At 40.3% G+C, this 27988-nt stretch overlaps 2 protein-coding genes across 3 annotated transcripts in view; both read right to left on the bottom strand.

Annotated features, from left to right (window-relative positions):
- Positions 1-146: 146 nt before the first annotated feature.
- si:dkey-19e4.5 (UBA_like_SF and PTH2 domain-containing protein) lies at positions 147-6542 on the bottom strand. Its single transcript, XM_023292047.3, has 7 exons — positions 6339-6542; positions 5445-5558; positions 4850-4921; positions 4664-4738; positions 2966-3063; positions 1841-1955; positions 147-1567 (listed from the first exon to the last, which is right to left on the bottom strand). The coding sequence occupies exons 2-7, from the start codon at positions 5550-5552 to the stop codon at positions 1481-1483; spliced, it is 555 nt and encodes a 184-aa protein (XP_023147815.1). The 5' UTR covers positions 5553-5558; positions 6339-6542; the 3' UTR covers positions 147-1480.
- A 2075-nt stretch (positions 6543-8617) lies between these two features.
- plxnb1b (plexin b1b) overlaps positions 8618-27988 on the bottom strand; it is a 130073-nt gene continuing 110702 nt past the window's right edge. For both annotated transcript variants that reach the window (XM_023292067.3, XM_023292068.3), the window contains 21 exons: positions 27583-27719; positions 26446-26622; positions 26138-26363; positions 25804-26046; positions 23789-23968; positions 23530-23678; positions 21823-21923; positions 21226-21443; positions 20965-21143; positions 20809-20875; positions 19572-19718; positions 19322-19487; positions 17924-18027; positions 17726-17810; positions 16680-16846; positions 14576-14736; positions 14344-14491; positions 14065-14129; positions 13735-13810; positions 13582-13656; positions 8618-10940 (listed from right to left, as the gene is read on the bottom strand). In XM_023292067.3, coding sequence (XP_023147835.2) covers positions 10836-10940; positions 13582-13656; positions 13735-13810; positions 14065-14129; positions 14344-14491; positions 14576-14736; positions 16680-16846; positions 17726-17810; positions 17924-18027; positions 19322-19487; positions 19572-19718; positions 20809-20875; positions 20965-21143; positions 21226-21443; positions 21823-21923; positions 23530-23678; positions 23789-23968; positions 25804-26046; positions 26138-26363; positions 26446-26622; positions 27583-27719 — 2976 coding nt within the window. In that variant the 3' untranslated portion in view covers positions 8618-10835. The remainder of the gene's footprint in view (positions 10941-13581; positions 13657-13734; positions 13811-14064; positions 14130-14343; positions 14492-14575; positions 14737-16679; positions 16847-17725; positions 17811-17923; positions 18028-19321; positions 19488-19571; positions 19719-20808; positions 20876-20964; positions 21144-21225; positions 21444-21822; positions 21924-23529; positions 23679-23788; positions 23969-25803; positions 26047-26137; positions 26364-26445; positions 26623-27582; positions 27720-27988) is intronic.

Here is a 27988-nt window from a genome sequence, read left to right as displayed (position 1 = left end):
AGTGTCATATGGCTGGTCCAAACCACACATGGCAACATGGCTGTGTTCAACCCTCCCCCACACTCACTGCTCTCTGCCACAGCTTCAGCACATCTCTTTCATCTGCACAGTCTGTAAGGTAGAAAAAACACAACTCACACGCTTGATACTTAATCTGGAGGCATTTTTAATCGTCCCCATAGTCTGAAGCACTTACACAAATGACTGTAGAACACAGGAGGTATCAAAGTGTGGACATGTTACTAAAATTGACATAACTTTGGAATTCTTACGGTCCGTTTTGTTCAAATATACATTTCATATTGCATGCATGACACTGCCATTTTTTTTTTTAAGATTTGTGTAACAAGGTAAGATCTTTGATAATAAGCTAAGAATGGAAATCTGGCAGTGGCAGTTCATGCCCACAAATATTTGTTAGTGACAACACTGACACAACAGCTCAAACGTCATTCTTGGTGTGTTAAGATTATTAGTGTGCAGGACTATTCACAATTGCCACACAATCATTTGCGTTCTCTCAAGCTATAAGTTGATCAAATTCAGTATTGTAAACTATTCCCCGCAGGCAGTCAGAGTGCATAAAGTTAGGCCCAGCACAGACCTCTACTTCTGCCCACAGTCAGATTCTACCCAGAAATTCAAATATTGAAACTAAGGATGTTTTTTTTCTTTTTGCATAAAGAAACAAAAACAATACAACAAAGTCCAGTAACTGTGCATACTGTTTAGGATGGCACACCACAGATTATACAGGATATGGCCCTAACAGGCATATGTATACAAAATATAGCCATTTATCAGTATTATGTGATGGTATGGAGTCTATAGGTTAGGGATCTTTGGGAGGATAGTTGCATACAGACACAAAAAAAAAATCAATGAAACATCAAAAGTGAGTGTTCACATACTATCAGTTAGTTACCCCACACTCAGGAGTAGTGAATCCATGGGGAAATACTACATCTGACATTGGTATAACTGTAATTACACAACTCTACAGTACACGGCCCTTTGAATGAGCTCAACTACAATATTGGTAGATCACCAAAAATACTTGATTTGACTTTGCCATATGTGAAACTGGACGGATTAGATGTGTTCATAAATTGATCGAGATTCTAATGAGACTAAGCAGGTGGCCTGTTTAAAAAAGAGAAAGGTCACCAGAAAAAGAAAACTTAACTGACTTTGTCGTGTTCCTAAGTGAGGAACCGGCCTCTTTCTCCCTTCCTGTTCTCAATGGCCAACTAAGCGGCTCAGACAAAGAATGAAAGGGAAACAAATGGCTGAGAGTGTTTGTTTTCTGGTGTTGGGACATAGCTTGTTTCCCCCTGTTCTGGTCTTCTTTTTTTTTTCTTAAAAAGGTTGTTACACTCTTGCATGCCAAGACTCTCCCTGCTGTTGGGAAATGCTGCCCTCTGCTGGTTGCACCGTGCCACTGCAGAGCCATGCCTCCCCCACTGTAGGTTTGAGCCCTTCAGAGCAGCTTCAGACTGCCAGTAACGTTGTTCACCATCTCTTCTTCGCCCATGATGGCGAGGACAGTGCGAGATCCAGACTCCACCTGGCAAAAGGAAAACGGGGCTCAGTTATTCTGACATGGATGACAGTGTTGCTCTCTCACTACTTGTATAAAATCTACTGAAATAGACTGAACTGTTGCTTCAGCTATGTAAACATCTGGTTGCATGTATATATCTCTTTAGTATTGTTGTATTGTGTCTAAGTACTTTGACAGACAGTAGTAACAGAGTGACAATATCTCAGGAGTGACTGCAGGAGCTTCTTATAGACATTATAGAGACAAGATAAAATTGACAGTGGTCTGTTTTGTCACCTGGGTAAGTCCTGCATCTTGGACCAGGTAAGTGGGCAGGCTGAGGCTCATGGCTAGGGCCTGCAGCTCCAGCAGATGAGCCACATTGGTGCCCTGGACCACCACCTTCTTGGCCCTGTATCAACCACAAACATTTACATTTCTATTGTTAATGTTATTTGGGATTCATTTTAATAATATATTTAGAAATGTTAGCTTTACACATATGTAACAGTCTCTCTGTAATGGATAATGTCAGCAATAAACAGAGTGAAAGAAACAACAGCAGATAATCCAGAGCAATGGCAAAACATGGAGGGTGGAGCAATAACTGGAGAAGAAAGAAGTCCATGTATCCCAGACGACAAAGAAGGATAACATCTAAAGAAAAATACATCAAAAGACCTCCTAAATAAAGCAACAGCAGCAGACTGAGCTTGCTCTTCCAGAAATTAAAACAGTGAACTGGAGATTTACACAGCCTTAAAATCTGGGAGCATCCTCCTTAAACCAGTTCATACATTTTAAAGGTTTGCCGATTAACTAATGAATCTTTAACCCTCCTGTTGTCCTCATTTACGGGCACCAAAAAATACTGTTTCCCTGTCTGAAAAAAATGCAAAAATTCAGCAAAAAATTTCCCCAGATGTCTGAAAATTTGCAAAACCTTCAGGAAGAAAATTCCAATAATTCCTTAAAAGTTTCCCTTAAAGGTTTTATTTAAAAAAAAAAAAACAAAAAACAAAAAACCCCCCCTCAAATTTGGCAAGAAAATTCTTGTAAATATTTTTTAAAAATGAGTAAAAATCTTCGAAAAAAAATCCTAAAAATATCTAAAGTGATTACATATGTATCAGTAAAACTTCTATTTTCTTTGAGCATTCACAAAAAAAATCAACCAAAATCCAGCGAAATTCTTGACATTTCTTTTTTTTCCCACCAAAAAATGTTCGAAGATTTCCCAAAAATGTTGAAAATATGGACATCAGAAGTTACACTGTGAAAACATTTTTTCCCCCACATTTTCAAACTTTAAAACGGGTCAATTTTGACTCGCAAGACAACATTAGGGTTAAATGAAAGATTTATAACAAATGCTTCACTTTTCAGCACACCTTCTCTGGTAACACACTGAATCTGCCTTACCCACTGTGGTCCCACTTCCAGGCCATCTCCCTCCAGCTGTTCTTCTCCTGCAGAGCCTGGTACAAACCCACAGCAGCGTGGCCGACCTGGGCTGCCACCTGAACAAACACACGACACTGAGTTCAAGGAGTCACTGTTTGAAGCCATATGAATAATGTGTGCTGTTTTTAAGTTCAAATAGAGGATATATAGCAGGGCTGTCCCATCATATCATTCACAAAGTACACGTATAATTCCACACCATGACAAGAATATGACATTCTGGATTGACGGTATAGTTTTGTGGGGACATGTTTGTATCTGTAATGTGAGCCCATGAACACAACAAACACGGGAGGAGGCAAAACTCGTATATCGTAAGAGTTAATTCAGAAAAAAAAGGGCTTCTTGTTTGAAAATTGTTGGACTACAACACATCAGATTGAACATTTCTCTCTGTCAGTGTGGCATTTAGACGAGGAGAGGCAGGTGTGCGTGACAAGACAGTGAAGCTAGCATGGAGAAACAATCACCCTGAACACACTGTCATGCTTTCATTCATATCCAGTTGTCTGTGATCACAAAAGCGATCACTTGATACTTTCTATAATATCTCTGTAACAGATGGACTTTATAATCTGTCCTGCAAGACACCATTCAGCTGTTACAATGAGCCATCACTAGTTTTTATAATCCATCCAGGGGCTTATTAAACCATCAAGGAACCGCTGTGTTCTCAAACTCACCCTACTGATCGAATATCACCGCACAAACTACTGTTTTGCTAAATTATAATACTGGCAGCCATGTTGACTCCTTTGTCCAATCTAAAGCTGTGTTATTGGGTGGTGCTTCCTGAACAATTACTGTAACATGAGGCCATGTTCAGAGAGGAAGTGAAGTGTGAAGATGTTTCTATGAAGTTTCACCTGAGGCTGCAGTCTGCAAACATGATGACAGTCATCATCTGCACACGGCAGTTTGTTAAAGGAAACTAATTCAATGTTGAAAAACATCAAATTCAGGTGGCATTACATTAGAAAATGCATTGTTGAATGAAACAGTTTTATCTTGTCATTTAGAGCCTACTGTTAACACAAAGTACCTAAAAAATATAATATACACTACCGTTCAAACGTTTGGGGTCACCCAGGCAATTTCATGTTTTCCATGAAAACTCACACTTTCATTCATGCGCTAACATAATTGCACAAGGGTTTTCTAATCATCAATTAGCCTTTCAACACCATTAGCTAACACAATGTAGCATTAGAACACAGGAGTGATGGTTGCTGGAAATGTTCCTCTGTACTCCTATGTAGATATTCCATTAAAAATCAGCCGTTTCCAGCTAGAATAGTCATTTATCACATTAACAATGTCCAGATTGGATTTATGATTCATATGATTCATTTAATGTTATCTTCATTGAAAAAAAATGCTTTTCTTTAAAAAATAAGGACATTTCTAAGTGACCTCAAACTTTTGAACGGTAGTGTACTTTAAAGGCCAAACCTACCCAGAACAGAAGCTTTACTTTAATGTAAAACCAGAGAAAAAGGCATAAATGTCAGATCAGTTAGAAAGTGCTTTCTCTATTTTTTGCCTGTGGAGCAACAGACCTTGTTGTTAAATATTAGGAAACCACTTTAAGAATTACTGGGGGCTTTGAACGTAGCACACATCTCACACAGTCCACACCGGCACCTCTAGACTGACCTTTCCAACACCCATGGCCAGATCCATATTCACCACAAACACCATCTTGAACATGAGGTCATCGTCGCCCTCCTCCTGCACACCAGAGCAGAAACAGAGAGACACTGAGATTTGGTTTTGGACAAACTCCACGAGGTCTAATGTACCAAGGTGTACCTGCGGGGACTAAGGCTAGCTTATGGGCACCTCATTCTCCAGTTTGTTGAAGTAGTACATGGCCGCCTCCTCGGCAGACACATTCCGAGTGTGGAGAAGTGCCTGAAGTGGTGAGAAACAATGAAAAAGAGCAGTGAGCGAAACAGTGGATACTGTAATCTGGGCAGAAAAAGGATAAAACAAGCAAAACATTTATATTATTAAACCTTATGTTTGACAGTTGGTTCATGTGTGGGATATACTTTATAGTACTCAGCATTTTTTTTGCTTTGTCATTTATTGTTTGAGTTGAAATGGTAGGGCTATATCGTGAGTCAGTCCTGGTACAAACAATTAATGAGGTTGTATAGCATCAACAAAGGCAATATACTCTGTGAAGCACAAGAAAATTAGATTTTTTTAAGCATGGAATTTGTCCAGTAGCAAGGTGCTCTCATAATACAGTATGCAGAGTTGGATGTAAGTTTAATTAGCACACAGAATGAATGGTTACCTACTGTGCAACTACAGTTACAGAGAAGACCCATGATTAAATTTGGTGGGCATACTGAAGCATTATCTACCACTACGTCACTGGTAGCAGCTTACATTCATCATTGGAAACGAGTATGTTGTACTACTGCACCTGTTTGGCCGCCTCCTCTGGGATGTCCAGTTCTCTGAGCTGCTGCAGAAACACTGGGTTGACATCCTGAGAACCTGAATCTGGGCCTGGCTGCTCTGCTGGCTCCATTATTCTCTGCAATGTAAGAAACAAGAGCACTGAGCACCCTGCATGCACAGCACCAACCCAAATGAACCAGGATATCAGTAGTAACAGTGCTGTTGTGGAAAGCAATTCTACATGTGTTCATATATGCTCTTATGGCTATTGTAGTGATGCTATGTATGGCTGTGAAAACAGATGTGATTACTAGCATATGGCTACGAGAATGGCTTATTTGTACAAACATGCCAAGCTATAGGACACACGCTTTAATCGTTTATATAGACGAGATGGAAGGATTTTTACACAGATCATTCCTACGAGTAAACTGGATTTTACCCAACTGAACTGGATCAGGTTACATCGTACAGGAACGCACTTCACTCCAAGTAAGGCCCGTATTTGAAATAATGAATGACTTGACTTTCTTACACATGCAACAACAGAATATCAAGATAACTAAAATCACCCTAACAGATAGAAACTAAGTGCAAGACAAGTCCTGAGCCAGCGGTGGAAAAACTACACGAAGCTAGCTGGTTGTGCACAGGTGACAGCTGCTAGCTTACCGAATACACGCCATTCAAATTAGCATCGATAGCACTGTGGCTAACACACATAAAGCAAGCCTTCTTTTGGGGGTATTACGCCATGTCAGTAAAAATACTTGACATAAGCGGGGCTAAAATTATTTACATTATTGTTTTTTGACAAATACTTAAAGCAAACTTTGCAGTTAAACGGTAAAACGCTAGCTGGCTAACATTAGCACTAGCCGCTAACGCTAACGGGACTAGCTTAGCGGGTAGTTACCTGTTCTTCTCAGCGAGCTCCACGGGAGTTTGTATATCCGTCCTAAAAAAACACTCACTACTGAACAGTTCCTGTTTGAATGTGAGGTTACATGCAGTAGGGTTCCCGTCTAGTGCTGTGTTTCAGCGCTACTCCATCTTGGCCCCTTTGTGTTTGTTGCTGGGGATGCTGCCTCCTGTCGAGGACGGTGTTTCGGATTCTCTGGTGATATTAATGATGATATACGTGTGTACAAAGCAGGCATAAACATGAGGACGGATTTTGATCATTTGTATATTTATTACGTCATTTAATATACAACATATAAACAGCTATTCACTTAAAATCACAAAATAGTCACTCCAATTTTATGTATTTATTAATTCTGATTCTTTAAAAAAAAAAAAAAAAGCTTTTAAACAGGTGAAAATGTACTTGGCTTTTATTTAGTTGACCTGGTGCAACTGAGATAAAATCTGATCATTTAAAATTTGGCTACACCTCAGCTTCTTGATCTCCATGGTAACCGCACCCTCACCTGTATCACACCTGTGAGGACCTTGATGGAGTTCATGTAGGGGCAGAGATTTTACATGATGGTGGCCACAGATGGGAACACTGAAAATCTTGTTGTGCCACACAGAAGCCAAAAGCCACAACTGAATTATTGTATTTTGTTCTTCTAGAAGGAGAAAATATTTATATCTATGCACTGTGTGCTGCTCTCTTTTTATTCAAACTGTTCTTCTACTTGCTGCTGTTGCACTGTAAATTTCCCCGCTGTGGGATCAATAAAGGTTTAATCTATCTATCTATCTATCTATCTATCTATCTATCTATCTATCTATCTATCTATCTATCTATCTATCTATCTCAGGAATTCAAATCAAATCAGTCAAATCCCACTTTTGTCATTTTGCCAGACATACAGGTGTAGTGCAGGCAGAAAGAAATTGCTTTTCCAGGGGATCTTCTTGTGTTTTAACACACAAAATTCACCAAATGCACAGTGCAAACATAGAAATATATTTGGAAAATAGAATGATAAAAAAAATCATGTTTTTGCTTTTTGCTACTACGCTTTTGCAGCATAGAGGATCATTAAAAATCTATGTCAATATGAGAGAAGAAATCACGTACTGCTATACTTTAGTTTCCTATTTTAAAGTCTATTAGTCTCACTGAATACCGAAAGCACACAGAATAATGCAATTACAGTTGGAATTGTGGTTATTAGGGGGACATTCATAGTTTATTTTTGATTACAGTATTCAAAATTCTATCCATGTGATAATTTATTTAACTACAAACAGTTGCTGTACAATAAAATGTAAATTTTTGCTGTGAAATGGTAAAATATCCTTCATTAAAAAATGGATGTGGCAACAATGTTTTGGTTTTAGTAAATGGATCTGACTTATAGTGAAACAATATCCAGCTGTGAAGGAGCTCAGGATTCAGCTGTAAGAAATTTTTAACTGCAGCTGTTTGTTTTTTTTTAGTCACTTTTTCTGCATTTCTTTTCAAAATGAAATTAGCAGACTATGTTTGTTCTAAGTAGAACAATGTGGCCTTGTACTTTATTTCAATATTTTGTACTTTTTCATGCTGGATTTTAGCATCATCAACGTGCAATATTTCATTTTCATTTCATTTTTCAGCAATTTAATATTTCATTATTTTTTTCATTATCATGTGCAATATTTCTTATTAACTCGGTAGAATTGCCAGCATTACTTTATACTGTTCTACTCTATCCTTTCTTTAGCTCACTTAGTTTATTTCAGTTATGCATCACATGTCTATCTTGCTGTTGTTTACTCTTAGGAGCTGCATTTCTTATTTTATGTATGTACTTTTTCTGAGCAATATCTGGCACAAGAATTTCCTTCAGGATTAAAATTTTATCTCATCCTCTGACAATTCATCTGTCTGAGGTAAAGAGAAGAGTTTACTGTTAGATTGTGACTGATCTTGTCTCAGTGTTAGGGAAATTAATAATTACAATAAAAGTAATTACTGAAGTTACCACTGTGTTGTGTTGAGCTCATAAAGCCACACACCTGCTTTAGGAGACGCTCATATGGGTATTTAAGAATGCCAGAGAAAAAACTCCCACAAACAGCTGGAAGCAACAAACTAAACTTTAGCTCCTGTTGATGACTTGCTGCTGTTGTACCTGTAGATATTAAACTCCTCTGATGCTGCTTTCACTTGCAATCGGACACAGCAACTGCATTCATTGAAACCTGGACATCGTAACTTTGACTTATCAGATCTTGTGAAAGAAAAGCACTGCATAATTTTAAGAATACTTTATTACATCTGTGAGAATTTGCAACTTCTCTTAATAAACAGGTTAAATCACTACAGTTACATTTGGAATCAGTATGTACAATGATATTAACACACAAAATATGAAACATCCCTAAAGCCGCTCCTTGCAGAGCCTGCTCTACATCACCAAATTTATACAGCCTAACGACAGTTACAGCTTTTCCCTCAGACGGTTCGTCTCGATCATTGCTGAGCTTCCTCCCCACCCCTCAGATGAACAAACCATCTGTTCATGAGTCATTAGTTTGCTGTGTTAAGTAATGTAGTGACAAACCTACGAGCTACATTCTGACACACTTCGGACTCAAACAATCTTCAGATGGACACAAATCCTCATCTGTTTTGGTCACTGATGAAAAGGACTGCAAATCAAGTCTCATTACTTTTTAAGAGGAGACTTATTGCCTGCAGTGTTGACTGGCGTACTGATGAAGTTGAGTAGTGAAGTTGGCATCTAGTCTCCTCACAGATATTGTGATTTAAAGAATAAAACAGCATTTAACAACAGCAGATTGGATGTTATTTGATAAATGTGTATATAAGCTGTACTAGAACTATGGTTTCACACTGGTCCGGGTGCCGTGTCCAGGTTTACACATGGATTTGGACAGATATCTAACCTCAACCTAGATAAAGTGCTTTTAATAAACACTTTTCAAAGGGTACCAGAGATCAGCATCAACAAATGTCAAAGCCACCTTCATTAAGAAATACAGAAGCAAACATTAGGCCATGTTTGAAAAGTCTTCGAACTGTGTCAAAGGATCAACTACCTCTCCTGAACCAGTAGCAGAATTAACTTAAAGCAATAAAAGCTGGACAACTTTATGACAGGAAACAGTGCCACCCTGTGTTCAGTACAGGGACTGTGCACCAACAACATGTACCTCAGCCTCAGCTTGGAGTTTGACAAGGTGAACCAGGATTCATCACAAACCTAAAAGGAATGTTAAAACATGTACAAAACAGAAACACACAATAAAACACTGTGGTGCCCACTAGAACTGCACTTCATTAACATGAGTTTTGTTTTTATTCTCTATTGACTTTCCAGTGACTTGTACACTATAGACACATCCACATGAATATGTATAAAAGCAAGAAACAGTAAACTCAGTCGGGGTTTAAGTACCTTAAAATGCTCCAAATAGCAGGTTTTCGCCTCTATTAACTCACACAGAAAATAAACGAACTAGAAATGTCTGAAATGTGTGTTTACAGCTTGGAAAGCAGGTATGTGAGGGCAGATCTGTGCGCCGCTGCTGTACTGGTAGATGCAGCTGGTTGAAAAGAATCATATGGTGTGTTTATTGGGTCAACAACAATACAGAAAAAAAGAGCAGTCGATGCAGCACAGTAGGCTGAGGTAGAGAGTGGCAGTGACTTAATACAACTTTTTAATATTTGCTTTAAAGGAAGTTGTGACCAAGTTTTCTTGAATGTGAAAAAATTATCTTCAAGTTGAGCTTTTCAAATACTGCTCACTCTTGGATCTGAAATATAATACCCAGTTACTTCAAGACTGTAGAAACCAGAAACGTGACAATACAGGATGTAGACTGACAGCCAGGGCAAAGTGTAGAACTGCACAAACACACACAAATCACCATCCACACACACAAAGAAATGACTTCAGAACGTACAGCAGCGACAAGCACACAAGGCGTAAGAGGTACAGTTTCATAAAACTGACTCCAGAGGGAAAACGGCGACATAAAATGCCCATTTAATCAGTCCTCAGATTAGATCAGCTGGAAGTGGATCAGCGGGACTCCAGTAGTTGTTCTGGAGTGAAAACACTTCAAATGTCTCTTCATAAAGTTAACAATTTGACAGCAAACCTGACTGGCATCTTTTAAACATCCACCGTTTCCTGCTCCAGGCTGGTTCAGCGTCCGTCTGCCGTCCTGATTCTACAGCGAGCTCAAGGCCTCAGTATCCATCAGCAAACACCAGAAACAAAAAGGTGCTTGGATGTGAACTTCAACATCAATGTGAATCTTCTGATCCTTCGCTTTAAAAAAAAAATAAAAAAATCCTAATTTCCACCGTTCCTCCTCAAAAAGAAGAGTCTGTTTCCCCATCAGTCGGTAAAGTTCAACCACCAGGGCGCCTGTCTCTCTCTCTTATTCGTCTCCCACGCTGTGTCGTCTGCAGTAACACTGGTAGTCGTTTCCTCTGTCACAAGTCGGTGACTTTATTCTCCACAGCGGCGGCGATCTGCTGCAGTCTGTAGCCGAGCTGCATCTTCTGTGCCGTGGTGTCCTCCTCCAGCGCCGTGATGATCTGGGGAGATGATGAGGAAGAAGAGAACAGTTGAAGAAGATGCAAAGACTTACTGTCTCTGTTTGGAGAATCGCAGTAATGGATAGAAAATACACAAACTCCCAAAGACAGTATATGTCATAATCATATTAAAACTGCTGCTAGTTATTACGCGGTGGAGTTATGTGACGAATGGTGTACGTTTGTCTGTGAATCTGTCTGTCCGTGTGAAACATTAGTCAAAAACAGATTAATGGATTTGGATGAAATTTTCAGGGAAGGTCAGAAATGACACAAGGACCACCTCATTAGATTTTGGTAGAGATGCAGCTTATAGTGTGGATCCATGGATTTGTTAAGGATTTCTCATTGCGAGATATAGCGGCCGGCACAGCATCACCGTAACTATGACAACAGGTGAACACTGTGTCAGTTACCTGCATCAATTCCCATCGCCTGCTACATATTTCGGTCACGCAGTTCGGTATCCGTACATAACGTACGCATGCACAACACATGCCTGTGCTTACCGCAAAGTCATTTTTAAAAATTTATTTAGTCTGTGAGTAGGTCTATATTAAATGGTCAGATTCTATGTTGCCGTGATTTCTGAATACTCTAATTGAGGAATAAACAGTCTTGGCAGAGTACTGCGCTCTCTGAGTGCTTTTCTTGTTTCTATATGTGTCACCAGTTTCAGGGGAGACTTATCAACTCTGTGCATCAACTGAAAACCAGTGTCAATTCAGTGCACAGTGCATTCAGCCATGGATTTACTGCTCTGTAACGGTTTCAGCTTTATTACTAGGGCCATTTTTATTGTAAATTAGGCTTAAAATACACATTCATGTCAGCCTAGATGCACACTTGTCAGCTTCACAGGCTTTCCCAGCATCCTCTCTGGTCTACGGAGGAGGTTCAGTGATGCAGTAGACAATACAATATCACTTCAACATCAAATGATTCTAAATTGTGTCGCCTTTTAGGAACTGCATTATTTCTAAGCGACACAGCAGGTATTTCCACTCATGTAAAATGAAAAGAAAATATTGTAGCTACACCAAGTGTGTCCTCTCATCAGCTAGTGCAAAGTCCTTGGGGCAATTTGCATTTATATAACACTTATGAACAAACACAGTTTGTTTTAATGAGCATTATGCTAAACATTTTGTTATTCTTGTCCACACTGAATACATCATTCAAACTTTCACAGTGGAGGTTGGAGCTAGTGTATGAGGCGAACAATGTCAACAAAAGCTAACAGGAGTAGGAGGCCAGCAAACATGGAGTGACCACTCAATGAAACCAGATTAGAGATGTGAGTTTGAGCTACTCTGAGGTATACACATTTTTGCATGAAGCTGGGATTTACATTCACCTCGGAGAGTTTAGGGTATTCATCAGACTGTCTATAAATGGAGATGAATAAATCCTGTGAGACTCCAAAGCACAACTCAAAATGTACTTGAGGTAAAATTATAAAAAAGAGTCAGTTTAACTCTTTCAAGTCCTTTGAACCATTAAAAGGGATCAAAGGAAAAATGGGTTTGAAATTTCCGTCTGTTTCTTTTCAGTGATTACAAAAAATGATATTTGACTCTTTAATTTACAGTCAGTTGTGATTGGGTTGTTGTTTTAGAACTAGATTTTTGAACAACATTAAAAATTATTCATACATTATTCTAATTTGCCATTTTGTACACAGATTTTGTTTAAAACTATTTATATTCCCTGACTGGCAGCCCTAGTAATCCTGCTAAACACAATAAACTGATCACAGCTCTGCTACTGCACTTCATAAAAAAATAACTAAATAAAAGATAGTTGGTTATAACTAATTTAGGATTTTTATTGTCTGTCAGAAGGTTGTCTCTGCTGCTATCACTTTGGGCTGCAAAAGTAAAAAAAAAAGATGACTACGGCTGCACAAGCATCCCTATTCAGTCCACAAAACAGAGAAATACTCATAAAAGTTCCAGAATTACAGCATCAAAATATTGCATTACAGGTAAAGTTTTAAGCTTGAAAGTTGAAGCTGCTTGAGATAGATCTTGCTTTAACTACTTTATACAGAAAGTTTAGTCCAATGGTGCTGAATTTAGGCCCCCAGATAAATTTAAAGGGTTGTAAGAGGATTTATGGCAGAGAAAATAGGGCAGTTTCTTTCAGTTCTGATACACAAATCAGTTTTCAGGTTTTAGTATTATTGTCTGATTTCTCATCTCGCTGTAAAATAGTGAAAGTTTGAACACATGGGTCTCAAACACTTCATTGAATGAAACCATGTGGAAAAATGTAGATGTTTCAACCATTAACAACTAATACAGACTTGAAATGAAACAAAGATCCACTACTTCACTCATTTGGCTGTGAGGGTTTGGAAACCAGTGTTTTCATCTTTAATGCTGCTCAATTTTATGAACTAACTTTCTCTTCCTTTGGTTTGTGAGTAAATGTTCTCTGTGGCAGAATTTTCATGCCAAGGTTGTAACTTTTAAGATGTCATACTGATCCCCAGAATTAAAAAATCTGGCATAAAAAAAAAAAAAATCTGTATTTTAATGAATCCAACCTGCACTGTGAGCCATTCTCCACAGTGCACAGCATCATATATACAGCCCCATAATGCACCTCTACAGGCTGGTATGAGCGATCAACACACCTGGTCGTAGTATTTGTTGATGTACTTGTAGAGTTCGTGCAGCGCCACCAGGTAGTTGAGCTCTCCGGAGTAGTTCTGAAACACAAATCAAATGTCACACTGTGCCTCTGTGTACGACGTTTGTTTATTCTGTTAGCTGTTAGCTGCACTCACCCTGGACAGCTCAGCCAGAGCAGAGTTCATCTCCTGGTCACTGGCTGAGATAGTCTGCCTGATGTCAGCATAGTACCTGCAGTGAACATCACCGTCATCAACTTTCCACATGAATAACTGCTTTAAGAAGTGAATGAAAACTGAACGTCTGCTCACAGAACACCATAAAATCCATACTACATAATGCTTCCTCTTTAGCGTTACATGAAAAAAACCTGATCATTTCATTCCAAATTATATTTAGGCATGGATCTATCTCGTGTTTGCTGAGGAGCTGCTATGGAAGCAGTTTTAATCATGAGGTAAGGATTTAGGGGAAGCTGAGCCAACCTTTCCACCATCTGTTTGTAGCGGGGGATGTCTCTGGCGTACAGCAGCTTGTTGATGGGAGAATCCTGTTCAAAAAGAGAGAAAATAAAGGAATGAGAGGCTATTTTGAGATTCGTTTGGATTCTTATGTCAGCTTTTTCTGAAACAGATCTCCACAGCAGAGGAATGGCAGATTTTCTACAGAATCTGCATCATTTCAACCATTTTTCTTCCTTCTAGTCAATCGGCAAAAAAGTCTTTTTGTTCAGAAGTTTAGAGGACAAACATATCACTGCTCACCCGCCCCAGTTTGTGCTCTGCGATGGTGCAGGAGTCCATGAAGGTCTGTGCGATGACGGAGAGTACAGCATCCACGTGGTCCGACGCCTGAACGTCAAAGATAAACTGAGGATTCTTCACAATGTTGATCCAGAAACGCAACGGGAGGCTGAAGGAACAAGAGGAGAGATTAATATCATACCATCATCTACTGTCACTGGCCTCAACCTCACTGTGTGAGTCTGCACTCTACCTGTTGGTCTTCCAGATGTGGATTGTTTCCGGGTCAGAGATGCCATGATGTCCCGCCTGGTCGTCCAGCAGGTCAAAGAAGTATTTGACAGCCAGCGGGACGGGACGACTGGTGCTGAGGATCACTGTGAACAGATCGTCTACAAACTTCTGCAGCGTCCCCTGAGAAACACAGAGGAAGAGGAAGAGCTCACAGAAATGTTCACATTACGGCATAAGAGTTAGAATGTGTCAGTGTGTTAACTGAGGGCCTGAAAAATGCATGTATGGTTGTTTTATTGTGTTTGTGCTCAGACATAGGTGACCATTCTGGTTACAAAGTCAGACTGTTGTGGATTCGCAAGCTGAAAAAGTAGTTTTTGTCAATTCTTGGCAAAAAGCCTAATGAAATTGACTATGATTCATTGTTGAAAAGCAATAAAAAGGGACAACTTACAAGGGTGGTCATTACTGTTTATAGATATGAGGAAGCAAGAAGACGCAGAGACATCGGTTACTGCTAAACTACGCTAGCTATCTTTTAGCAGGGCTGCTATTATTTGCTTCTGTCTTCTCCATTTGTCTTTCAGATTTAGTTGCTCTCTTTACTTATGCGTGATAAAACACTAATTCCAGCATTCATCCTTTAAGGTGTTAAGAATATCAGAATCAACTAGGTAACTTTCAGAAAGCAGGTACGACGTGGCTAACACTAGTGAACATCATTCAACCAGCCAGAGGGCACTCACTGTAGCTTGGTTTTTGCCTTTGTTTTCTAGTTTTTGTGGAATTTAAATTTCATACACACTTATATGCTGCCCGGCCCAAAAAAAAGTTGCACACTCTAATATTTGGACAACGTTTAGCTTTGAGTGTGGCATTCGTTCGCTGTGGCATCATCTGATAAGTCTTCTCCAGAACATCCCAAAGATTCTCAATAGGGCTGAGGTCTGGACTCTGTGGAGGCCAATCCATGAATGAAAATGACGTCTCATGCTCCCTGAACCACTCATTCACAATGTGAGCCCCATGAATCCTGGCATCATCATCTTGGAACATGTCCATGCCATCAGGGAAGAAAAACTCCACTGATGGAAAGACCTGGTCATTCAGTATATTCAGGTAGTCAGCTGACCTCATTATTTGGGAACATAACGTTTCTGAACCTGACCAGCCCCAGACCATAATCGTAACCCCCACAGGCTTGTAGGTACTAACAATGATGAGTGCATCACTTCATCTGCCTCTCTTCTTACTCTGATGCTCCCATCACTGAACAGGGTAAATCTGGACTCATCAGATCACATGACCAACCGCATTTGTTCCTTGAAGACGATGGTTCTCCACTATCCTTCAGGTTTTAAAAATGCGTTGGACAGTTCTTACCCAATTTTAGTAGTTTCAGAAATCTCCTTAGTTGTTTTCTTTGCTTGATGCAGGCCAATAATTTGACCCTTCTTAAAAAGATTAACATCCTTTCCATGACCACAAGATACGTCTTACGACATGGTTGTTTAAGAAATGAGGAGCTCCTCACTGCATCAGCTAGGGTTAAATAAGTTGTTGCAGCTGAAACATATTCATCACTGCAGTAATTATCCACTGGAAGGCCTCTGCTTAGTGAAATCCAGGTGGCAACTTTTTTTCTTGGCCAGGCAATATATTTTTAATGGCAAGAAAGCTGCTGCTCCCAATATGTAGTGTTTGTATTTAACCCATTGTTTTTTTACCTGTAATTTTATTTTTATTCACATCCAGAGACATGTAAATGCTAGTCAAGAGGTTTATTGTGATATGCACAGAAAACCCCATCGTTAGACTGTACAATGAAATCCTTACTTTGCCAATCCTCCTTAACCAAATGTACACAATGTATAAAAAACTAAAGCCATACTAAATAAGTATGCAGGCTGAAACTGAAAGTAGCAGTGGACGTAAGGTGTGCTGTGCCTTTGGTTTGTATAAAGTGACGATGGCAATGGTAAAGCAATGACAGTAGTGGCTATAAAGTGCACACTAAATCGAGTTATACATTGTGTGCGTATAGAGTTTGGTGAAATAGTTCAGCTACAGACGCTACACAAAGTTTGTATATAAAACTCTGGCTCTGTGTGTGCATGGTGTACCTTCATGGACAGCAGGCGGGTCAGGTAGATCTCGGGGATGGCCTTGGCCCTCTCTCGCTCTCTCAGGCTACCTCGGCGGTGTTTGGGCAGCTCAGGCTCCTCGCTGGCCTTCACCAGATGCCACAATCTCACTCCACCTTCATCTGCATCCTCCAGCATCGGAGTCTCTGCACAAACATGAGCAGGGCTTTAAAGGGATTCACTGACGAGCACTGCCCCGCTTCACCATCTGTCACTGTCTTTACTACAAAACTGGCATCAATGACAAAGGATCTCAATTAAAACTACCATAATAAAATACTTTTGCAGCTCAAGGACTTTCTGTGGAACGACTTTTTCTGATGTCCTGCATAATCAGCAACTCATTTACATGTTTTTCAGTCTCTGACTGAACTTTACAAATGCACATATTCTGAGGTGAGCCTTTAAACATCCTGTTTCTTGTAAATAAGTCCAGATTTCAATGGCAAATGTAGCACAGTGACTGTAAAGGTGCAGCACATGTTAAATACAGTTATGAACACAAGCTTACATACACTTCTAAAGACTGCGTAAATAAAGGCAGCCTAGAGTTTCCAAAAACACCTAGAATTGTATTTTCTATAATGGCATGACTGAAACTCATGAGACTGTGACAAAAAAAATCAAGCATTTTGGTTTTTCATAGATTTTTGATAAGCCTTGTGGAAATATGGCTAAAATATACAAAAATATACACACAGGAACTTGGAATATCAGTTTTAGTGATGTGTAATTCTGTGGAAATCAAATTTTCTCAATGGCATGACCTCTTACCATCTAATGCGTAACTACATTTGACTATAGCTGCTGACTTCTCCTGAGAAAATAAACGTAGTTATAGGAGCCATTTAGAAACTTGAGTCTGCTGTGATTTACAAATCTTCACTCATTTGTTCACAACTATAATTTCTGCTGCATAGATACAAAACAGTCACACAAAAGCAGAAAAGATCTGAAAAAGAAGCTCAGTAAAAACCTGATTATGAGGAAAATGAATTCAGACTTAAAACTGCAGAGGAACTCACTCTCTCCTGCTACGTAGTCGTGGTTGTCATGATGAATGTGTTTCGTGTGTCGGGGGACCAGAGCTACTGTTGCACCGTCTGGGACCTGATGAGCAAAGCAAAACATCCATTATCAATATCTAACAACACATTTTTTTCATTTTACCATCTACATCACTGAGATATGTGCTTTTCAGAGCGTCAGGTGATCGTTCTTACCTTGTAATGCTGCAGTGTGTTGAGGCGTTTCCAGTTGCCCTGAACCACGGAGGTCAAGTCCTCGTCGGAGAGGATGAGATGACCGGCAACACCAGACCTCCACTCTGAACAGGAGACAGCAGCAGCGCCATCAGCACAGTGTGGTGTGCTTTCAGTGCCACAACAAAACCTCGTGCTTCTCTAAATGTAATGTACTCACTGTGGAATATGTGCATTAACACTTTTTGGTGCCTTCTATTATGACCTTCAGTGGAATGTTGTAATTAGGTTTATATTATATATAATTTATATTCTTAAATTTGTGTTCTTAGCATCCTTGTGTTCTTCTGTTTTTCTTAATCATATTGTATATACAGTGTGTATGCGTCACCTCTTTAATTTATAGTTGTGCTTCTTGATTTTTTATTGTCACTTTGCTGCTGTGACGTTGCAAAATTCCCCTTGTGGGACGAATAAAGGATATTCTATTCTATTTTATTTTATTATCATATTGGTATTAACCACTTACGCTAACATTTCAAAGGCACCCAGTGGAAGCTTTATACTTGTACATGTGTAAATTTATCATGTCTTTCACACACTGTCTTTATGAGACCTTTATTACATCTTTTTTTTTTGCCCTACTGTACTTTTGTAATTCTCATCTTGCTTCTTCCGTGTCTCATCTGCATCCAGCTGCTGTAACATGTAATTTTCCCCTGTAAGGGATCCATAAAGTATCTTATCATTTTCTTATCTCTTTTTATCATATCCTGTGAATAGTCACTGCACATACTGTATGAGCGTGTGACAAATAAAAAGTCTTGAATCTTATCCTTTTATGTTTGTGAACATGTGGGTCTCCGTGTGCATGAAGGATGCAATATACATTCCTACCTACCTTCTCCAAAGGTGTTGCATTATTCCACTGATCACTAGGAGCTGATAATGCACCAATAAATACAGTAATGCAATGAGTCAGACTAACCACTTAATAAACTTTCTTGCATTTATTTTTCTCTTCCTGTAGGGGGCACCACAGCTCAACAAGTATAGAAAAGAAGGTCTTTAGGGCAAGCACTAGCTCACAATTACTCTATGCTGCAATAGATATGTGTGAACTGTGAGCAGTTAAAACACCCACTGCAACCTTTCCCACTTCTGTTTTTCATTAATTTATTAAAATCAATACATGTCTTAATCTGTATGATCCATCCATTAGCTATACTTGCTTTACCCTGTAGCTACACTAACAGCTTCATCCAGTTTAGAATCACAAATTAGCCTACCAGGCACAGGGAATGCATGCAAACTCATGCATGAAAAGGCACGTTCAAACCGCAAAAACATTCCTGGTGTGAAGTAAAGTCCAGAATGTATTTATTTTAATCTGAATCTGCCCTGTGTGTGGATTCTCACCCAGGTCCAGTGAGTCGGCGTGGGGTCGGTGGGAGAAGGAGGTGCCCTTGTACACCTGATCCAGCAGCTTCTCTTTCACCTGTGTGATGGTGTCGCAGTCCAGCACTTTGGAGGGCAGCGGCTGGCTCTCATTCACTCCTCCACCCTGAACCAGGACATTCAGCGTCTGCAAAAGAAGAGAATGAAGGTTGAGGTTGGAGGTCATGGGAATCTTTCATTAGATGCGAGTGATTATTTAAAGTCTCCTCACCAGGGTCTTGTACTCGACGTCCTCACGCAGCAGGCGGTTGTCATTGAGGGTGTACTTGGCCTTCCCAGTCACAGCGTCCACTGGTCCTTTATCTACCTGGTGCTTTATTGCCCTGAACAGCATGTACAGAGACTCTCCTGCTGAGTCCTGAACACACACACACAGACAGACACACAGACACACAGACACACAGACACACAGACACACAGACACACAGACACACACAGACACACACACACACACACACACACACACACACACACACACACACACACACACACACACACACACACACACACACACACACACACACACACAGAAAGAAGTCAATTAGTACGAGGCTGGAACGCTCTGCAGGAGAAAATGAAGGACATTCTTTCACCGTCTTTAAACCAGTGGCTCAGAACTTTCTGCTAAAGAGGCTGTAAAGGTTGCAGATCGTTTTGCAGATTCAAACTCTGAGAAAAAGAGGAATTCACATTCTTACTAATGACTGAAGGTTGCCTGAATATTTGATCATTTCTCACACATGTCAGTACTTTGATGTTTCAGCAGCACATTTTTATGCTTTATAAAAAGTTACACTGGACTGTTGCTGGAAGTACACAATGCCTTTCAGATATTAATGAGTATCTGAAATGTGTATATCGTTTATTTGTTTAATTTTAAATGAGAACATTTGGATCACTCACAATCAAGCAGTGAATCGAATTGCATGAATCTTTGTCGCTGGATATTATCTCTTAATGTCAAACAAGATGTAGGTTTGTTTCTCCTCTCATTGGCTGTTTCTGATTACAGCCTGAAATACATTTTAATTTTCAATAACAGAAAAAGTAGTAAATAGGGGAATAAGTAGATTTACTGGTTTATGTATTGTGGGTTATTAATCTGGAAATTCATTGAAACTCAACACAATAAAATGTGCAACAAGCAAATTGTTCAGAGTATTAAATTTGTCTTAAAAGTGCTGTCAACATAATTGGACCGTTTTTGTCTGAGGACTGTGAAATCATTAAAAGTAGGTTCAGTAGAGCATGTTTTCTTCTCATGGCCAACTGGGGAACGGCACATCTGGGGAACATCTCGCTCAGCGACTTTCCCACGCAAATTTTTCCCACCATGTTCTAACCAGACCTCCTCTACTGACGAACAAAGATCAGATACTGCTAATGCTATGTAACAAAAAGCAAAGCAGTGCTTTTGGTTTTATCGCCTTTCTTATGTGTTGACTGACCCTGAGGAAAGCATAGAGGCAGATGGACATCCAGTTGGTCAGCAGCTTCTCCACCACCGTCTCCGTTCTGCAGGAAAACACACACAGTTGTAGCAGTTGCAGAACATCTTTCAAAACAGCTTTAACCTTAAACTCTGATCTCCTTCCTCTCCTTACCTTCGCAGCATCAGTTTGGGGTTCTTGGCCACGTACTGCTCCACCAGGTCGTTCAGAAGAGTCTTGAGGATGTCGGTGAAATACTCCAGTTTCCCATGGAGGGCCACCGTCAGCAGCGAGGCCACGTAGGCTCGGTCTCTGGGAGAGAACGTTCGCTGGCTCTCCAGAGTGTGAATGAACTGAGAAGAAGAATAGATGTTAAAGCACGTGTTCTTTACAAAGCCACATTTAAGCCGTGATGCCAGAGGTGACGGTGCCTACCTTAGTGAGGAAGAGTTTGCTGTTGAGCAGGTTGGACAGCTGCACCAGGCCCTGCTCCACCGTCTGCCGCCGACACTCCTGAACGTCCAGGTCTCGCCTCAGTGGAGACTCCCGGTGGCCGGGGAAGAAAATGCGTTCGGCGTACATTCGGTAGTCGAGGAAGGGGATCCCTGAGCCCACCAGGTCGCTGGACATGTCCATCATCTCAGTCATCAGGTCTGGAAGAAGGAAGAGGGGTGAAAAGTCAGAAGATGCTGCTACGAGCCCTTCAGTCTCTCACTTCTCATACTAATAACATTCAAAGTGCATGCTGAGAACTGTGCATGGAGGTAGGAGCTGGTAAATACTGACACTGGACAGGGCAGACAGACTAAAATTAAACTCCTCTGCAGCAACCATGTGGGATATAAGAGACAGTTCATCCAGGCGGTGTGATGTAATGGGCTAATGGTGTGAAAGCAAAGAGGATCTGTTGGAATCCACAAACTAAAACAAACTTTTTTCTTCTTCCGTCTCTCGCTTTCCTCTCTTAAACTGCTCTTCTTCTCTAAACTCTCTGCTTTGTCACTGAACTTTTCTCTGCTCGCATTCTTTTACCTGTAAACTCCTTCTTGCATCGGTCTCTCACGCTGGTCTCCAGGTTCTCCAGCTGGATCTGAACCTTCTTGTAGTCCCGGAGAGCCTGCTTACTCTTTCTCCTGTCAGACAGAACCAGAGGGGTCAGGCGGGGATAGAGGATGGAGGACAAGTAACAGCAGTTTCACACTGGATTAGTGGAAATCCAGTGAAATTGTGAAAGGGCTGACTCAAGTAATTTGACCCGACAAACCCCCAGCAGTAAAGGATCAGGGTTAATCGCAGGGTCACAAAGGAAACACAGGCTGGTTAGTAACAACCAGAAATGACTCCTGATGCTAAAAACGTTGCGACTGTACTCTGCTCACACTATTTGATGGTGATAAAGTGCCACAGTTATCTACCAGTGAAGATGGACTGTTAGATCAATTGAGTAAAACCAACAAAAGTGTCACTGTGGTCAATGCAAAGACACCTGGTAAAGCAATGCAAGTCTGTTTTCCCTCCCCAAAGAATTTGAATAAATACCATCAAAAAGATAATTAGTCAGTAAGCAATAAATTAAATCCTTGAGGAATGCAACAAACTTATTTGGTTTGGTTTTAACTTGAAAACAGACCCTACACCTGGTCTGTGGCACTGCGGAAATGTGAAGCCCTTTGTAGACATTCCGTAGCTAAATTAGTTTCTTCAACAAGCTATTAAAGTGAAGTTTTTTTCACTAGTCAGGAGGTGTTTGTTCCATAAATGCACCATTTGGCTTTGACCTGACCATTACAACAGTGCTGCTACATGTCATAACTAACAGCTGGTGCTCTTTAGAGAGTGTCACTGCTGGAGGACTTGAATTATATTAAGAATGAAGGAGAGTTTTTTCAGTTCTTCCACAGGCTGCAACGCTGACACGTTTTAAAATCTGTTTTGCTATTAAAGCCTTCAGTGAGAAATGTAAACTGTCTATGTAAACTGCTGTATGAAGTCCCACAAATCATGTTAGGATGTTGATTGTGGGTATTTATGCATTTATGACCACTCACAGATGAAAGAACTAATGTGGATCATATTGTAAAAATCTAATCACATATTAAACAGTGCATGAACAGTTGGTTCTTATAATCAACTTATTCAATGCAAGAGTAATGGACAGGTGTAAAGACTTGATGTACTTGGAGAAGAGCCAAAGATGTTAGGAGATGTGTTCTATTCTTTTCATCGGTCTTGGTGCTTGATAAAACAGGACCTTTGGAGTTCTTGTGAAATTCATGCCTTAGATGATTTGGAACTGTTCTGGCAGCACAAAAAATATCAACAGCGCCGGAAGTAGTCATTCTTTAGAGTCAGGTGTTTTGCTGAACAATTTCATCTAAGCTAGCAGCATTGACAAATAAAGGTAAAAAGTGATCTTGGTCTGGATATTACCAGTGTACTACATCCATTTCTTGTTTTTAGCCTGTTTTGCTACACACTGTGAGAAGAGAACAATCATTTTTATAGAGCATGATATCTCAACAGCATAAAATCTGCTACTCATGGTTATTAAAATTATCATTTGTGCATTAAAGATGATAATTGAATGATAAAAGTAAGCCAAATGGTCTCATCATCAAACCAATAAACTATGTTGCAACTGGTGGCCAAAACAGATGCCCTTATGCAGAATTTTTCCTATTCTGTACTTGTTTACAAAGTAAACGTGCAGACAATCTCAGGAACAGTCAACCTACTGACCTGTAGATGAGCACGATGATCAGGACGATGAGGGCCACTATGGAGGCCCCGACTCCAACTCCAATCTGAGCCTCCACAGGGAAGGTGGACAGGCTGAGGTTGTCGTACTGCACCTTGCCGAGAGAGAAGTTCAGGTTGCCCATTTGGACCTGGAACACACCAACATTCCTCTTTAATTAAACATTAAAAGGGTTTCAGGCAGCAGCAGGTGCAGTTAAAATGTGGAGACTTTTTAAAGGTCAAATCCTGGTGGACTCACGGTGAATTCAGGCAGGTTGTCGGAACCCTCGCGTTTCTTGCCGTTGGGTCCCGGTGCAGGTTGCTGAGGCGGCGGCTCACAGTAGAGATGGTTTCTGGTCAGGGTCTTCACAGCACAAACACCCTCCCCGACCAACACTACCACCTCATCCTTAGTGATGGCCAAGTCCAGGTTTTCTCCCTAAAAAAAAACCACATGGACATAAAACTTCTACTTCCAGCTCTTGTCATTACATATTACTGTTAGATGCAAAAGTAGACAGTCTGATTTCTGTTTTTTGGTTTAGTATTTATGTTTATTTACTATAATAAGGTGTTCTTTTCTTTAACCCAATGGCAAATACCACTGCTAAATAATAAATCAGCAATTTTCCAATACAATATTAACACTTTCTGCTGTTTTCAGACAGTGACAGTAGTTCTGTTGTAGCAACCTTCATCTGTTTGACCCAGAATGAAATATCCAACAGCCGCTGGATTAAAGGGCATCATCAGACGTCAAATGATTTTTCATTTAGATGGAAAATGCAACGGCAAAAATAAAATACAGACTATCCTAACACGGCATCCTCTTATGCTTTAATTTCCATCTGCGTGAGTTGCACTTCTGTGATAACATACTGGAGGTCACACGCTAAACTTCACCATCCAGTAATTGTTTCTACATTGTCAAGTTAAATGTAGACACACTGACGTGCAAATGTTAGTATGTAAGGAACCTGAGGTAAGTTCAGAGGCTCATGTCAGTTCACTAATTTCAGCTTCCTTGACTCCTCTGTCTTCTGGTCTGTGACACGGACACCGATCTTGGTGCATCCTAACAAAGGACGTCTCAATTTCTGAAATGCATACTGAGGATCTAGGAGGCTGCTGGAGGTGCTATGATGATGCACAGGTGTATCCGTGCTATGTCTTCGATAAAGTCTTTTTAGCATCCGTGACATAAAAGATGCAAATATACAAACTGTGTAGCACAATGAGACAAAAAATGACTACAAAGAGACACAAAACAATCACAAAGACACAAAACAACCACAAAAAGACACAAAACATCTACAAAGAGACACAAAACAACCACAAAGAGACACAAAACAGCTACAAAGAGACACAAAACAACCACTAAAACACACAAAACAACCATGAAGAGACACAAATACAAAGAGATACCACTATAATGTGCATCAGATCTAACAAATGTGTGTTTATGCTATTCAATATTAATATATGTCACTGTTCATCTGTATAGTGTTGTATTGGACCCCGCGACTATTTTATACTTCATACCACACATCCGTGTCAAATAAAAAATAAAAATCTTCTTTACATACATTCTACTGTGTTGTGACTTGAATTATAAGTAAAAATACAGACTATATATTATCATAAAAACTGCTGTGTGGTAGGATATAATAAGGTGATGCAGCTGTGCCACACATCATATTTAACTGATGCTGGTTTAAAGTGACGCTCCGAGGTGAGGAAATCTCCTTTTGTTAAAAACTTGTGTCAACTCTTCTCTCTTCGCATCTCCTTCTCTGCTCAAATCTCTGGTAGGAAGGACTAAGACACAAGGAGAGGAGTCCAGGACGTGCAATTAGTGAAATGAGATAAGAGGTATGACTGTAATAGGAAAGTTAAAATGTTTTTGTTAACATTCAGCTCTACAATCATCAAGCACTCCTGTATTGTAACCATCAATAGCGCTGATTGTTTAGGTAGTATGATGCTATTTGTAGAAATGTTGCTAAAGTTGTGTCTGTCTGTTTTTTTTATTAAAACAGCTGGATTCTTCAGTTATAAATGAGAAGCAGCAGCAGCAGAAGACAACATGAATGACTTTTAGTGGATTTTTTCTGCTACAAATGACCTGTTTGGACAAATACATCAACAAATGACTCTAGTTGTGGTTTTCTTTGTGCATCCATTTATCACTACCTTTGAAAACAGAGCAGTGATGGTGATGTAACATTACTGCCAGCATTGCTCCACTTAGTAAAACTCTTGTCAGTCACTGACCTCCAGCTGGATGAAGCTGCCGGGGTTGTAGCGGTAGGCCTTCAGAGGGTCCTGCTGGTTCAGGGGCGTCAGGATGGGGTTGGGCTCGTAGCTGAAGGGCTGAGGGCTCAGACGGTTGAAATTAAATCGCAGGTTATCCAGCAGAAACTCTACGGTGACCTTGGACCCCCAGACGGACAAGTCCACCATCGGGGAGCGGCACAGAATCAGGGAGGAGGAGTTCACCTGGCAGCGCTCCGTGAACTGATGGGACAAGCACAGTGAACAAAGCTGTCAGTTTGGTGGAAAAATTCAAAGCTCACTCACATTTCCTCTTCCATGTCAACCTACTGACCTGTTTGATGGAGCAGAGAGGGTCTCCAGAACAGGCCCCGTCAGACACAATCCTTCCCTTGGTTTTCTCCCTCTCCTTCCTCTCTTCTGCACTCCTCCTCTTCCTCGTCCTTCGTTTCTTCCTCTTGTTCTGAGTGATGGTCTCGAAGGGAGCGACGGTCACCACCATCCGAGGCTCCTGCACCACGTCCAGGTTGTGGCCCCTCACATAGATCAATCTACCGCCACTAAACAGGGAAAAAAAGATGTAAATCCACAATACTTCGATGTTAAGTCATGAAAACAAGAGGTGAAGGTTCCCAGGCTTACTCCAGGAAGCTCTTGGCCGGTGTGGCATGTGTGATGTTGGGGTTGTGGGTGTAGCGGTAACCATGGAGGTTGAGGTGACGCTGGCTGCCGCCGTAATGCAGCGTGACTCGATGATCTCCTGTTTTATTACTGCTGCCCGTCACACACTGAACACTGGAGCTCTGCACCTCTGATACTCTGAGGAGACACACATTCATAAATGATGAGTCAAACAGGCAGTTTCAATGCTGCATAATTTTTAGTAGGAGGTTTTTATCTTCTGTGGACCTCGGCTCGACTGTTTTTATATTTGGGTCATTTTGTCTCAATTCACCAGAAGCCCCCACACCTGACCAACTTCAATTTAACTGAGTTTTTTAAAGTGGTGAAAACTGATCGAGACTTTGTTGTCCTGTGATTGGCACCAATGAGAGCTTTAAAAATGTACTGTATGGTGGCAGTCAGAGGCATCTTTTATTAGAAAAAATGATTGAAATTAATTTGTTGGCATTTATGGCCAATATTAAGACAGTCAATGAGCAAGTCTGATGGTGAAATCACTCCAATAGTGTTCCAACTTGAAGAGTTAGATCAAATCAAGTACCATAAGCATTTTGTCAGACATATATGTTTAATTCATTATAACCTGGTTGGCAAAGAAATAGTCACATAGCAACATAGAAACAGATTAACGTGAAGAAAACGATGCAAAAATCAACATGAACTCACCTTCTTTAAGAATTTTCACTTTTCACACTTGAAATCAAAAAAATTGACATTTTACTAACATACAAAGACACAGAAAAAAACCCATAAATTTTACAGGGTCAGGTGTGAACTTTTCTTTAACATTTGGTGAACTGAGGTGGAATGATTTATTTCTTTTGCACTGGTACCAGAGCAATGCCAGTCTCATTTTTTTCCCAAGTACAATGTTTTGAAATGTCAAAAAGCTTCTCCATCTTTTTCTCTCTTTCCCTCCTTTAGTCTAACTTTTAAATACTAAATGAAGAAGTCTGTGTGTTGAATAAGAGAGAATTAGTGGCAACAGCAGCTCCTAAACAAAAGCTAACTTTGCATTAGCTGCAGGATAAATCCATCATTTAACCAATAAAACCTGACCGCCTCTGTATGTACGTGCTGCTGTGTTTATCTCACATGTTGCAGGGAATCCCTCCTACAGTCACAGTGAGGTCAGACGGCCGACCCGTCAGCAGGTTTCGGCCGGTGATGGTCAGAGTTGTTCCTCCAGCTTTGGGGCCTCTTTCAGGTGACACCCCCATCACAAATGGGTCCTGAGAAGAAGGAGAGGATGGAAGAAGGAAGATCACAGCTCAGTTTACTTCTTCTTTTAAATGTGCAGTACTGTGTGAAGGTTTTAGGTGCTTCAAATTCTAAGGGAGATGTCTAATTGTCTGAAATTCATTAATCTGGAGGCACATCTTCAACCACAAAATCAAATGAATTGATGAATGAACATACTTTTGCACACTTCTGTGTATCTACTGTTTTTACAGTCGAACACCTGAAAGAAATGTTAACAATAGAGATGTTTCAGGTCATT

This window comes from Amphiprion ocellaris, chromosome 5 (genome assembly GCF_022539595.1).
Source record: "Amphiprion ocellaris isolate individual 3 ecotype Okinawa chromosome 5, ASM2253959v1, whole genome shotgun sequence".
Taxonomy (NCBI): Eukaryota; Metazoa; Chordata; class Actinopteri; family Pomacentridae; genus Amphiprion; species Amphiprion ocellaris.
The sequence above is the reverse complement of the archived record's forward strand: the minus strand, read 5'-3'. Positions and strand labels throughout refer to the sequence as shown.

What these genes read in the sequence shown, in the direction of transcription:
- si:dkey-19e4.5 (XM_023292047.3), bottom strand. Translation starts at nt 5,552, where the DNA reads ATGGAGCCAGCAGAGCAGCCAGGCCCAGATTCAGGTTCTCAGGATGTC. An exon ending in TCAACAAACTGGAGAATGAG is followed by an intron (nt 4,739 to 4,849) that starts GTGCCCATAAGC and finishes TCTGGTGTGCAG; the next exon opens with GAGGAGGGCGACGATGACCT. An exon ending in AAGATGCAGGACTTACCCAG is followed by an intron (nt 1,568 to 1,840) that starts GTGACAAAACAG and finishes TCCTTTTGCCAG; the next exon opens with GTGGAGTCTGGATCTCGCAC.